This window comes from Lactuca virosa, chromosome 3 (genome assembly GCF_052849685.1).
Source record: "Lactuca virosa cultivar CGN04683 chromosome 3, Lactuca_virosa_CGN04683_v6, whole genome shotgun sequence".
Classification (NCBI taxonomy): Eukaryota; Viridiplantae; Streptophyta; class Magnoliopsida; order Asterales; family Asteraceae; genus Lactuca; species Lactuca virosa.
This window is the reverse complement of record NC_136428.1, coordinates 56644163-56659418: the sequence shown is the minus strand read 5'-3', so window position 1 is coordinate 56659418 and position 15256 is coordinate 56644163. Positions and strand designations below refer to the sequence as shown.

General features: G+C 33.6%; 1 protein-coding gene across 1 annotated transcript; it reads right to left on the bottom strand.

Annotated features, from left to right (window-relative positions):
• Positions 1 to 11304: 11304 nt before the first annotated feature.
• On the bottom strand, positions 11305 to 14932 carry LOC145162332 (uncharacterized protein At4g15970-like). Its single transcript, XM_079081509.1, has 4 exons — positions 14615 to 14932; positions 13410 to 13775; positions 12316 to 12800; positions 11305 to 11647 (listed from the first exon to the last, which is right to left on the bottom strand). Exons 1-4 carry the CDS (start codon positions 14855 to 14857, stop codon positions 11587 to 11589), a joined length of 1155 nt encoding a protein of 384 aa, XP_078937635.1. The 5' UTR covers positions 14858 to 14932; the 3' UTR covers positions 11305 to 11586.
• Between the last annotated feature and the right edge of the window lie 324 nt (positions 14933 to 15256).

Here is a 15256-nt window from a genome sequence, read left to right as displayed (position 1 = left end):
CCTCGGTAGTAGTTTTTTGTTTAATCACAAGTACGGTTTACATCCCCGTGTTACAACATAAACCGACAATATGTCAAACACGTACGGTAGTAGTCTTTTTGTTTAATCACAATAATTTTAAGTTTTTAACGATATCCAAAATAACATTTGTCAAACACGAATTAACTATTCGGAAATATTGATTGGTTATTTCCCCTTTTCACCTCTATTGATTATCGCATCTTCTAAAGCTTTCGCGACCTCATCATCTTTCAAAATTTCATCATTGTTATCAACAATTGGCTTTCTTGATTTCCTTACCCAATCTTGACTGCAAACTAAAGCCTCTACAATCGAATTGATTGAATGTACGTCATTCGGTGTAGCAAGAAAAATACGATTAAAAAAATGACTTTTCAATTCCGGGTCAGGTATTTGGAACCGAATAAGCCCTTATTTAGGTAACCTGGATCGAATAACCCGAGAACCGAATAAGCCTAATATAGATATCCAAGAACCGAATCGAGTTGCTTATTCGGGTCTATCGGTTCGGTTCGGGTTTCGGTTCGATTCGAGTTTCTAGGCCAAATTCTCATCCTTAGTTTGGAGTGATAAAATGTGGTAAAGACTGGTTTATAGGGAAAAAAAGTTTTTTTTAAAAAGCCAAAAATTATTGTCTTTTATAAAAAGCCAATAAGAAGTTTCAAAAACATTCCTAAACACGCCCTAACAAAAATATTTAAGAATATTAATTAAATTAGCTACTATAAATTGATAATTAACATTTCTCATTTTTTGTAAAATAATTAATTATTCCTAAACATGCTATTTTGGAGTATGATTTCTGTAGCGCCCAAGTTTTCATACCAAATACATCCAAAAATTTCATTTATCATTTAAAAATTTTACAATTAATTTTGGTGTACATTGGTATTCTGGAATACAAGAAGTTATTACAAGGATCGTATTGGCTTCAAGTGCAAGATCAAGTCAGACGTCACAATAATCTACCTGCAAAATAATCATCATAGAAACGCAAGCCTCACGGCTTAGCAAAATAACAACTACAAATAACATAATCACATAAATCACAATCAAATAATCATCACTAATAACAAATAAATTGCAACAATTAGTGGTATTCTTATACCCTCTTAGCGACTCTAAAATAATCACTTTCTCAATGATGATTTATTACTTAGTAACAATCTCTCTTTCTCCCACATTGTGATCTCTCTCTCTCTCTCTCTCTCTCTCTCCCTCTCCCTCTCCCTCTCCCTCTATCGTAATCAAATTCTCACTCGTGATCAATCTCTCTATTGTGATCTATTTCTCAATCATGACCGGTCTCTTATTCAAAGTCTCTCTCTCTCTCTCATGATTTAAGATCTATCCCTCTCAAAGTTAATCATTCTCTCTATCAATGTTTATCTCTCTCAATGGGAATCAATCTCTCTATAAAGATTTATTCCTCTCAATCATAATCAATATCTCAGTAATGATTTATCTATCTCTTAATCATAAGCTATCTATCAATCGTGATCAATCTATCAATCATGATCTATCTATCAATATGATCAATTCCTCACTCGTGATCTCGATAAAATCTATCTCTCAGTAATGAATAGTTCCCAATAATAATAAATTATTTAGATCTCTATATAATTCACATATCCTATATCACAAATATCACAGATATCACATATATCACCAATCTAATACAAACAATTACTCATAAATTATTTATCTTTCAATATGATCTACCTCTCCGTTATAATTTATCTGAATCAGAATCTGTCTCATCAAGGATCTATCACATTTATAATTTATCTTTCAATTAATAATCTATCTCTCATTTAAGATCAATCTTTCAATCAAATATTAATCTCTCAGAATTATCAATCTTCCAAATATCAATCGATTACTCAATAATAATTAATCATATAAATCATGTAATGTATAGGTATAAAATACATATACAATTTAAATCAAATAAAACATATATATTTTGTTCATCCAGCATAGATATCAAGAACACAGATAATATGCACACATAACACGTAATTTATATTAAATACTTCATATCTATATGTAAGTTGAAAGTAACTATGCACTCACTTGTTAAAGGGATGATTCCAAACTCGGTCAGCGTTTCGCTTCTAACAATTATATTTTCCTTCGACGAAACCTAGTATCATTACCGCTAGATTTTAGTCTAATATTTGTTGCAACTATTTACGAGCGATATTGTTTTATAAGTGTTAAACAATACTTTCCAAGCACTATGTACAGACAAATGTCAGACATGAAACACCGGAGGGCAGGACCATTTTGGCATTATAGCATTTCTGAAATACAACAACCTTATGCGGCCCTTCAAATCTGATTCCCCGTACTGCGAGTAGTTAAAAGATATTATAAGAACACTTTATATATTATATTATATTATATATATATATATATATATATATATATATATATATATTATAAGTTCATAATAACGATATTAAACTTAAACATAAGCTATACTTATAGTAGGGTAAGCATGACTCACTTACCAGGAGGTTTGGCTAGGAACCGGGCTCTGCGGGGGCAGAACTTCCAAGCCGAAAGCTCTTCTTCTCGGAGCCTTCTGGCGCTCCTGGACGCGCCTTGTGACATCCCCAAAATCACGGCCAGAAAAGACCGATTTAATTTATGTTTTTAAATAAAATTTGAGTAATCCTTTGATTAAAAGAGTTGCGTAATTTGTTCCCAAAACAAAATATGATAAGAATTTATCAAAGCATTTCATAAAGAAATGTATTTTCATTATATAACAAAACCTCGGGATGTCATGTTCCGAGGCAAACCAAAAGCATAAACAATACAAAATAGACCTTACAACAGTTACATATAACTATTGGTCTATAATCCAAAAATATCTTGACAATGTCATCCAACTTATGCTCTCGTGCCACTACCTGTAATACAAAGAAAAACTGAGTGGGTCAGGCGTGGGAGCCTGGTGAGCATATAGGGTTTTCAACCCACAATAAATAATTATATTTAGTTCATCAACCAACAATAACCCGATTACCCATTCCCGTTATCCTCACTTTATGTCCCTAAAACAACTATCACAAGGGACCTAGTCTAAGGATTTTCATCGGGGTGGACATTACTGCGAAGGGGTTTCCTCCACAATAAATGTCCTAAAGGCAACCATTAGGGGGATAAAGTACACCGGTGAACACATCGTTCACAAACACCTACAGGTTATGAGCCTGCTAGCGTTCCACTGGACTGTCTAGAAAGTGTATGTGGTCGTCATCCATACTCGGCTAGATGACTAGATCAACAACAACATCGAGGCCTCTCATCATTTTATTTCATCACACACCAACTGTCTACCCATGTTCTACCCAACATATTAGTAGATAAAATATATACATTTGTATACAGCTTAAAACCTGTACAAAACATCCATTCAACAACTAGTTCAAATAAACAAATAATATATAAACACATAACACGTATTTTATAAAGAATACTTTATATCTATGTGTTAGAAGAAAACAAATATGCACTCACTTGGTCAGAAGATGATCGGACAGCACTACGGCTCTTAAAACAATCGTTTCCGATAAAACCGGGATGTTTTCTTGAAAACCGGGCTTCTCGCGGGCAGAGTTTCGGCTCGGAAACTTTACTTCTCGGGATCCTCGGGGCTTCGGGACTTGCTTCGGGTCTCGGGAATGATACCGGGGCTTCGGGGTATAAGTTGCACGTAAAACGAGGCAATAAGAAGTGAGAGAGAAGAATTCGAGCACTAAAACTCGGCAGCCCACGACATCTATTTATAGGGTGCTGAGCATCGGGTTACGCTGGGCGTAATCTCAGAGTACGTTGGGCGTACTCCCTCTACAAGCAGTACGTTGGGCGTACTAAGCGGATCAGATCGAATGCGTCACTGCTTACGGACCCGGGGCACTCGAGTGGTGGAGTAGGGCGACGTGGCCCATTTCGATCCATGTATACGGGTACGCTGGGCGTACCTCCTCGTACGCTGGGCGTAACCCGGTAATCAAACTTCAAAATTGCGTAACTTCCGCATACGAGCTCCATTTTCGACGTTCTTTATATCCACGCGTAGGTGAGACTATACTCTACAACTTTTGTTTAGACTCCATGGGCTAATTTTGAATTTATTTTTAATATTATATTTTTAACAGGCCGAGACAGGAAATGTCCGTTAGAAATTCATAACCCCTTCATCCGACGTCTGTTTTCGTCTGTCTTTTTACCGTTGCACTACTATTAACGAGATCTTCGATTCTCGTTTAGATTGTTTACGCTAAAAATCACTCGATCTCATATTCGAGTTTTGGGCTGCATACCGCTAAGTCGAAACTTAGAAAAATCATAACTTCCTCATACGAAGTCAGATTTAGACGTTCTTTTTATGCACGCTCTCGGTTTAATGTATTCTACGACTTTTGTTTAGATCGCTAAGGCTAAAAATCGCTCTATCGTAAATTCACATTTTACGTCATTCAGCGTCGTGCCGGTTCTGTCGCGAAACTTCGACAGGTCATAACTCCTTCGTTATAACTTGGATTTCCGTACTCTTTATATCTCCGAAATCCTTGTTTCGACCACTACAACTTTATCCTTAGATATCGGCTTTATTTAATATTTATTTCTGACACTCATTTTTATTCTTAATTCATTAATCATAATAATTAAGTAAATAAACACATAATTCACATAATACATCTTTATTATTTCAAGATGAGTTACAAAGGTCAACCTAGATTATTACATCAACATTAATGTCTAGCCCAGAAACACGGGCGTTACACGTCGTGCCCGTTTTATCGTAAAACTTCGACGGGTCATAACTTCGACGGGTCATAACTTCTTCGTTGTAAGTCGGATTTCAGCGTTCCTTATATCCCCGAAATCCTTGTTACGACTAATTCAACTTTCTTCATAGATATTGGGTCTATCTATTATTTTATTTTTCATGCTTATTTTTATTATTATTTTATTACGTCGTTAATAGCAAGTATAATGCACGTAAAATCACATAATTCACATAATACTCAGTAAATCCTCTTCATTACTTCAACATAGGTTACAATTGTTGACCCTCACTATTACATCATACTATTAATGTTTAGCCTAGAAACACGGGCGTTACACCTGAATCCAAATATTACAATATATTTGTCTTTTACCACATTAATTTGATTTCTTTTAACATATGAGAGGACATCAACATGTACCCGTTTAATTTCATGAAATCAATCTAAAACTAGAATCGATGGTTACAACTATTACCTAAGTAGGTTACAATCAAGAATACAATTGAATAAAGATAAAACAAAATTTTAGCCTCATTACTTATATATGCATGTTTTCTCTTGAAATATGTTTCTAGGGAGATGTAGCATAAGAAATGTTTTATTTGTGATAGTGGAGTTGATGGTGGGATATCGAATAGAGAAAGTCATGAGAGATGGGAGACAAGTGTAACGCCCGTGTTTCGAGGCTAAACATTGATGCGATGATGTAATAGTCTAGGTCAACCATTGTAACCCATTTTAAAGTAATAAAGATGAATTACTTAAATATTATGTGAATTATGTGCTTTTGTGTGCTTATTACTTGTTTATAATGATATAATAAATAAAAGATAAAAATAAGCGTCAAAAATAAAATGTTAGATAAACCCGATATCTATGAAGAAAGTTGTAGTGGTCGTGACAAGGATTCTGGAAATAAATAGTGAATTTACAATAGATGACTTTTAGCCCTAGCGATCTAAACGAAAGTCATAGTATTTGTTAAACCGAGAGCGTGCATAAAAAAAACGCCCAAATCTGACTTCGTATGAGGAGGTTATGATTTTTCTAAGTTTCGGATCGGCAGTGCACAGCCCGAAGTTCGAATATTAGATCGAGCGGTTTTTAGCTGACACGACCTACACGAGAATCGAAGATCTCGTCAATAGGAGCTCAATGATAAAAAGCCAGACGAAAAGGGAGTCCGTATGTAGAAGTTATGAGTTTTACACGGTCGTTTAACGGTGTAATCTTCTCATACCATTAAATTTAAAATCGGTCGAGATTTAGCCAACAAAGTCTAAACAAAAGGTGTAGAGTACGGTCTCGCCTACGCGTGGATATAAAGAACGTCGGAAACGGAGCTCGTACGCGAAAGATATGAATTTTTGAAGTTGGAGTGGGAAATCACGAAGGCTGAGGGAGGGGGTACACCCAACGTTCGCACTACGCCCCGCGTACGAAGCTCGGAACGCCCAGCGTACTTCTGTCTTCTATGGTACGAGATGAGCCATGCACCACCACCGAAACCTCGCCACGTGTGTACGGCCGAGCTGTACCCCCCGCGTACAGCGAGGGCTACGCCCCGCATTCGTCCGAGGCCTCGCCTATAAAAGGAGGCCGAGGGCAGCCACTTTCTTCACTCCAAAATCTTCTCTCTCTCTTACTATTTTCTCTCTCTAGCCTCCCTAAACCCCCCTAAAGCCTAGGAAAACCCCCTAGCCCCCGAAGGAAGCCCCGGAGAGCCCGAAGGCTCCGAGAAAAAGAGTTTTTCGGTTTGAAACTCTGCCCGTGCGGAGCGCGGATTTCAAGCAAACTTCCCGATTCCGTCAAAGAAGATTATTTTAAGAAGCGAAGTGATGTCCGAATCACTCCTTATCAGGTGAGTGTATAGTCACTTTCATCTCACACATAAATATGAAGTATTTTATATATATATATATATATATATATATATATATGTTATCTGTTTACCTGAGATGTTTGTTGGATGAAAGATCTGAACTTCTTTCTTTCAGATCTAAAACTTTGTCCTTCAGATCTACACTTTCTCATCTCAGATCTAAACTGTATACTTTGAGATCTATGTTGGATGAAAGATCTGAACTTCTTTCCTTCAGATCTGTCTTTTTCTTCAAATCTAGACCGTATATGTATTTTATGCTTTGAAAGTTATGCTGGATGAAAGATGTAAACATTATTTTTCAGATCTAGACTGTATAAATATTTTATTCTTTGAAAGTTATGCTGGATGAAAGATGTAAACATTATTTTTCAGATCTAGACTGTATAAATATTTTATGCTTTGAAAGTTATGCTGGATGAAAGATGTAAACATTGTTTTTCAGATCTGGACTGTGTATGTATTTTATATCTACAAATATGTTGGGTAGAACAATGGGTAGATGAAATATATGATGTGTGTTAAAAGATGAGAGGCCTCGATGTTTACGATGTTTAAGATGATCAAGTCGTCTAGCGGAGTATAGATGACGACCACAGACTTTTCTAGGCAGTCCAGTGGAACTCTAGTAGACTCGCAACCTGTAGGTGTTTTTTTGAAGATGTACTCCATCCCCCCATGGTTGCCTTATTTGACATGTATTGCTGAGGAATCCCCTAAGCAGTGTTGTCACCCCGAAGAAAAATCCTTAGGATAGGTCCCTTATAATAGATGCTTTAGGGACGTAAAGTGAGGATAACGGGAACGGGTAATCGGGTTAATGATTTGATGAAAATAAATAATGAACTTATTATTGTGGGTTGAAAACTCTACATGCTCACCAGACTCCCCAGCCTGACCCACTCAGTTTTCTTGTATTACAGGTAGTGGCAAAAGCATAGTTGGATGACTTGACGAGAGATTATGGATTTTAGGCCAGTAGAAAATAAATGAGATATTGTAAGGCCTATGAGGCCAGATTGTGTTTTGTGGCCTATGGTGTTTTTTTTTGGTTTATGCTTATGATCTGTATCGATGATTGACATCCTGAGTTTTTGTAATGTAATGAAAATACATTTCTTTAAGAAATGCTTTGATAAATTTTTATCATATTTTGTTTTGGGAACAAATTCCGCAATACTTTTCTTAAGAAGTTGCTCTGATTTTTATTAAAAAACATAAACGAAATCGGTCTTTTCTGACCGTAAAAATAGGGATGTCATAACAAGTCAGTAGACTTATCAAGGAAGGAGTATGATGGAGCTACGGTGGGTGTCGTGGACTGGAAAGGGAATATGATTTCATAAAAAAACAACATGGCGAAAGATGATGATTTTACGAGTGGAGAGGTCGAAGCTTTAATCGAGCATGAAGGAAAGTTGGTAATGGGAATCCGTATTAGAGAACAGTGTTTATATAATCAAACTGTAGGTACATGTCATTAATGAGGTAGGATACATGCATCTTCTTCGAAACAGGGGAATGGTTGTTTGCGAAACGGTCATACAAAAGCATCACGTTTTGGCGACATTTGGAAATCATGCGATCGCCAAAAAACATGTGCACTATTCATTGTTCAACTCAATGACTTGAGCATGTTGTTTTTGCAGAATATATTGTTAAGGATTTTCCATACTAATTGTATAGTGGTGCCTTTTTTGAGAATTATCTTTTTTTTAGAATTACAGTGAAGAGATATTGGGTGATTGGCCTATATATTCACATCTTGATAATCGAGTCAAGATTATGTCATTCAAAACTAGTTTTCATCAGTGGGTGTGTAATAGGCGTCGTGGTGACAAAAAACACCAAATCTGATGCATTGAGTCTCGAACAATTCATGTCATGCATCGTAACTGAGTTCATTGATATATAGGGTTAGGTGTACTGATAATGCACAAATTAGTCATATATTTTAGGTATATATCTTAATAAACTGTTCTAGAATGTTCTATTTTAAGATAATTGATACTTAATATGCTTAATATTGGATACATATAGTTTAAATCGTAGTTGAGAAGAGAAAGGAAAATATTGGGACAAGAATGGAGTTGATATGGATCAAATTCATACTTACCATAAAATACAGGTTTAGCGTCTCGAAGACTAGAGTTAGCGTCGCGAAGAGGCATAAAGATTTGAGAACCATCGAGGCATATCACGTATAGCGGCACGACATTTGAAGCCTAGCGACACGACTTTTTATTTTCTATAAATACGAGATTTTTGCGATGCAATTCGGTATGTAGAAAAATACAACTCTCTGTTATGAAAAATAAACCCTTTGAATCGTATCCAATGCTGAAAAACAAGAAGGAAGCATACTTTTGAAGATCAAAGAAAGGAAACCGAGAAAATCGTTAGGTTTGCTATAGGAATTATGTCTAGCATTACTATATTGATTATCTTTTGTTTTTCTGTAGAAATGATGGGCTTGTTGGAATCCTAAGTCGATGAGGACTTGGAGTCCAAGCAATCTAATTTATGGAAAATTTAGTTTATGACAAGTTGGTCATAAGTTTCCTAGTCTAATAGAAGTTGGTTTGTTAGTCTATATATACATGTTCATAATCGAGTTTATGATTATGAGAACAGATTGTAAAACATTGGTTTAGAGTGATTTTCCAATTAATCAAAGAGTGAATTTTGGTTATTTTGTTTTGCATTCTTGTTTTCTAAACTTTAATTGGTATCAGAGCATAGGGTTCGTGAGGACGTACGACAACCGGTTTGAGAGTCAGTTTTAAGAAAAGTGTAGCCCTTTGCTGCGGGCAGACGCAACGGGAACCGGGTTTGGTTTAAGGGGTGTGGATTGTTTTTTAGCGCAAGTTGAAGCATCTCAATAGCAGCCTCGATTTTTTTATCGGGCTTGTTCTAAGGTAGAGAGAGACTAACCGGAGGCGCGGAATAAACGGATGGGAAGACGTCAAAGCGGGTGACTTTGATTCGGTTCGTTTTGCGGGTGACGGAAGACGGTAAAGGTGGTCGTGACATTGTCTTGTTGTTCGGTGGAAAAGTGCTCTCGGAACAAGCTTGATTAAAGAGGTCGGGGTGGTGAAAAGAGATAATAGGATGTTGATCGGGGTTAAAGAATTCTCTAGAAGGACTTAGAGATTCGGGGGTGATTGTTGGAATCCTAAGTCGATGAGGACTTAGAGACCAAACAATCTAATTTATGAAAAGTTTAGTTTATGACAAGTTGGTCATAAGTTTCCTAGTCTAATACAAGTTGGTTTGTTAGTCTATATATACATGTTCATAATCGAGTTTATGATTATGATAACAGATTGTAAAACATTGGTTTAGAGTGATTTTCCAATAAATCAAAGAGTGAATTTTGGTTATTTTGTTTTGCATTCTTGTTTTCTAAACTTTAGGGCTAAAACCGTATTCTTCTATTTAGATGTAGACAAGCCCTAATTACTATGGTGTGAATTATTGATTTGGATTTATAAAAGTGGATTATATATTATTTTTGGATTAATCATTCTACCGTACTTATTAAAGTTTCGATTTTTATTGATTGTATCCGAGTTATATATGATTTATATTATAAATCTGATTATATTAATTTGTATATTTAATAAGTTTGTGATAATAAACTGTTAGGACTAGAGATTGATTAAATCTTAGGATTAGGTAACACTTATCATTAACTTGAAGCATATAAGATAGTATTAGTTCAACAAAGTGTGTTTGGTTTAATCCTTATGAGCATTAAGATTAACCATTAGATTGATTCATTAATAATTCGATCATTAAATTGATTTATTTGGTAACTATTTGCATAAACATTGTATCAGTTACTTTATAATCATTAGTATTAATTAATCTAACCAAGATTATTAATCATCTTACAAATCGGTAATCACTTTATTAAATCTATTGCACTTCCAATAATTTAATCCTAAAAGAAGGGGGAATTCAAAATGTAAATAAAAGTACTTCCAAATTATTGTTTTATTCAAGTTCTTAGCTTTGTTCGATTGTCTTAATTGATAGTTGAAATTAAGTTTAAGATGATCAAAACTCTCTTTTATTTTTTGTTATAAATTAGTTTAATCTGGATAGAATCATACATGTTCCTCTAGTGTTCGACACTCTTATTTACCCTAACTATACTACTACGCGACCAGGTACACTGTCTGTTAGTATGTGATTGTGTAGTTGAGATAATTGATGATTTATAAAGTTAAAACATGATTATATATAAATATCACACATCAATATGTAATTCTTGAGGTAATTTTGTATGGCTAGAGAGAGAGAGAGAGAGAGAGAGAGAGAGAGAGAGAGAGAGAGAGAGAGAGAGCCAACGACTAGCGCAGCCGAGAACTAAAAGAACGAAAGAAAGTGAGATATTCAAATATCTATACAATATTAGAATGACAATTTCCCGTGATTGAAATTTTCTCATTAATCATATATATAGTTTTTGGTGTTCTTATCCGTGTAATTTTCATGTTATTACCCAACTTCCTTTTTAGTTTAATTTTATTTTCTGTCGTTTTAAAAAAACACATATAAATACAAATACAATGTTATGTTATGAGATGCAGTATAATGGGCTAAAGCCTATACAACCATGGGCTACAAATATATACACTAATAGTGAACATATGAGGCCAGCAAAAATTTACAATTTTTGTATAAACATGTAAGCGAGCCAGCGAGGTATATAAAACGACATTGTTTTATATTTTGTACAACGATGGTAAGTAATATCATGTCATGTTTACATACATTTAGTTTTCTCAAGAATCATATATGACAAAAATCAGTTATGTTTTTTTCTTTTTTTCTCTACTAAGATGTTCGCCGTTTTGTTTGCCCCGATCAACTCTTACTTCCATGGTGATCTTTCTTCTTGGCAACACGAGGCCTGTTGAACGAGCCTCTACAAAATGCACTTAATGATTAGGATTTATATGTATAACAAACATTACAAAATCTAGAGCTTTTAAAAAATTTGAATTAGTTTCATGTTCAAAAATATATAATTAAGGGATTCATAGTTCTTTTGCTATGCAACCACACATAACCAAACCGTTATATTGAATTTATCAATATTGTATTCAGATCATATACTTATTTAGTCGAGTTAGACTGAAATTAACTGATATTTTTACAAGAAGTCAGATTGAACGGGGTCTTCCAGATGGTATAGGTTACCACTTTTTCAATTCCTATTTATGTTTTTTAACAAGAAATATATGCATATTATTATTTATAGTAATCTATATAGTCAACAATGTATGCATACAAATCTTCAAATTCCATCTTATATATGATAATTTTTTTTTGATATGGTTAGAAAAAAATATAGTTTATTTTATCATTCTATTAATTAATGCAATATAAAGTAATTTGAATCATTTAATGTAAAAAACTTAATCTTTTATCTACTATGTAAATTGTTATATAAAATCGTAAAAACGTATAAGCTTTGTGACTAAATGATAAAAAAAAAAATGAAAAAATAGTAATTTATTACGTTTAAGATTAGAAAAAAGATATTTCATGATGAATTGATAAAATAGTAAAACTATAGAAGAAAAAACGTACCTGCAGGATTGAGGAATCGTCCAAGAAACGGTCCGAACCTTGGTAGTTTGATTCACGAACGATTGCATGTATTTTCGCCAATCTTGAAGCATGATTCCAAGATCGTGAACCTTGTTCTCTAACCCAACACAACAATTCGCATGCATGGTGCACACCTTATCAAAATCCTTACTTGGCTCACAAAATCCACCGAAAAACATTGTATCAAGAAACCGGATTTGTAGCCCATTGTCACGAATGAAAAGGTCAAACTTGATCTTATTGAACACATCTTGATCATGTAGACCTGGATAAGTCAACCTTGATTCGAACCAATATTTGTAAAATTGAATAGTCTTATTGTTTGACTTTACATAAGTGAAACCTCCATTTGGCAAATTGTTTAGATCAAATGGGTTCCCTCTGAAGTAATCACAAGCAATTTGGAAATCACCGTCTTCATGGAAGTGTGGAAATGGATCCCTGAACCACATTATGTCTGCGTCCTGCTCGAAAAAAAGATTTATAAATTAAGCATCTAATGAAATTATACTAGTTAATTATATCAATTGAGTGAAATAGAGAAAAATTATTTTTAAAATTACAATATGTTGATTGCATATTCCAAATGAAAATAACAGTTAACAAAATATGAATAGTTATCTTATTAATGGCTTAGTTTACGAAATCCAAAATTTTATTTTTTTAACAGAAAAGTTCTGATTATCAGGTAAAAAGATCAAATCAACGTTTTTGTCCCGTTTCACATATTTTACTCAATAATTTGTCATTTTCTATTAAAAGAAAGTAAGAACATTTCTGTAAATTTGGACAAGATATTAGAACTTTTCTTAATAATAACACAACTATGCACAAAATCCTTCGGAAAATAATAATATTTTGACTAAATTTACGGAAAAGCCCTTATGTTTTTTAACAGAAAATGACAAATTACCGGGTAAAATATGCGAAACCAAACTAAATGGCTAATTTGAATTATTTTTTATCTAGTAATTGTAACTTTTCATTTAAAAAAAAAGGATTTTTCTATAAACTTGCCCAAAATAATAAGACTTTTATGGAGATTTTCCAAATATGAAAGCAAAGAGCGTTACCGTGAAAAGAAAGTTGTAGCCTAAATCTAGAATACTACGTAAGAAGTCGATTCTTCTCCACATCATTTTCAGATAATCGGCTGCCATAAAATATGCCTCTTCTGAAAAATCCATCCCTTCGGTACTAAGATTGTAACAATGTGGGTGCAACTTCAAGCAACGAGTGTATGCTTTTTGGTCCATAGCTATAACGACTAAGTGCTTCAAAAACCTTTGTGTTTGATTCCCGATTTTAAAGCTTTCAAGAAATAGATCAAACATAGAGTTTGGTTCCACCCATGCATCGTTTAGAGTAGTTAGTATTATCGTATTGTTACTTGTTGCAGCTCTTTTGAGTATGCTTTTCAATTCATCTGCTTTGTTCTCCTATAGAATTCAACAATTAAAAAGTAAAAGGAAAGTAGCATATAATAAAATTCAAATTTTTGGAAAATTCAAAGCTGTACTTTGTCAATGCAGCCGGCTATTCTAGAATTTGCAACTTGTTTTAGAAAATATAAAATAATCTAATTTTATTTAAAGATTTGTATTAATTTATAGGATTTTCATTACACCTTATGTACTACATCAAAATGCCAAGCATCAAACCTAATCTAATGATTCAGGAAGTGGTTCATGACTCATGAGATGATGTAGAAAGTGTAATAGTACTTATCCATAATTATTCTAATCTAGATTGAAACATGTTATAGATTTCTTGTAAAATTTCATATTATATTAGTATGTAATTAATATTATATATATATATATATATATATATATATATATATATATATATATATATATATATATATATATATATATATATATATATATAATTTTCATAAAAATGGTAAACCGTATTATGTAAACTTAATTAGCATTGCACATCAATAACAACTATCCACCTATCTCACGTAATGACAATGAATTCATGATCTTGTAATTATCGTACATGCATATAAAAATATTTGTATAACAAAAACGATACAAGTTATAAACGAAAGTAGATTAATTATAAACGCCACACATATATATGTCATTCTTAACTAACGTTATTTATAGCAACGCTTATTTGTAGTACTCAACATGATTAATCTAATTATATCGTTCTTAAAACTATATATACCACATGAACACGTTATAACAATACCTAAATATATTCATTATACATAGATATCAAGAAATCATATATGTATACTTTTCAATGAAGATGAAATACTTACTGACGAATTGATCCCAAACGAATTATAGTTGAATGGAAACCGTAGAGAAGGAGAAGATTGATAAAGAAGCAAGCACGAAAATGCCACCAAAGCAAAGATGATCACCAATTTTGGAGTTTGAAGGAGGAAATTAGAGGGAAGAGGGAGGAAGAAGTGGTGGTGGTGGTGTGTTGACTCCGATGGTGGAGGCGTGTCATGTTGATGACCGGCAACCGCCGTGTTGGTTCCAGTTTCTAATCCCATATACGGTGGTAGAAGCCTGGTTGGTGGTTTTAGTGTCTTGTTCCTTGTTCCTTGGGTGGGGTTTTGTGTATTTAATGAAGGCGACGCTAATCTTCTTTATAATATACAATTAGTGGTCAACTAATAAGGCTAAGGTAATGACAAGGAAGTGCTATTATCTCATACATTAATTAAATTTAAAAAAATGGGATTTTATATTTTTGGTTATATAATATTCAAATTAACTTTTTTTATTTATATATGACCATATATAAAAAAAGTAGAGCTTTGCGCAAAAGGCGAAAGGCGTGTTCGCTTTTAAATATATATTCTAAAATTATAGTGTTTTTATTTTCAAACATCTCATGCTACCTGAGATTTAATTAAAAAGATTTATTCTGGAAGTTTTATAATGGATAA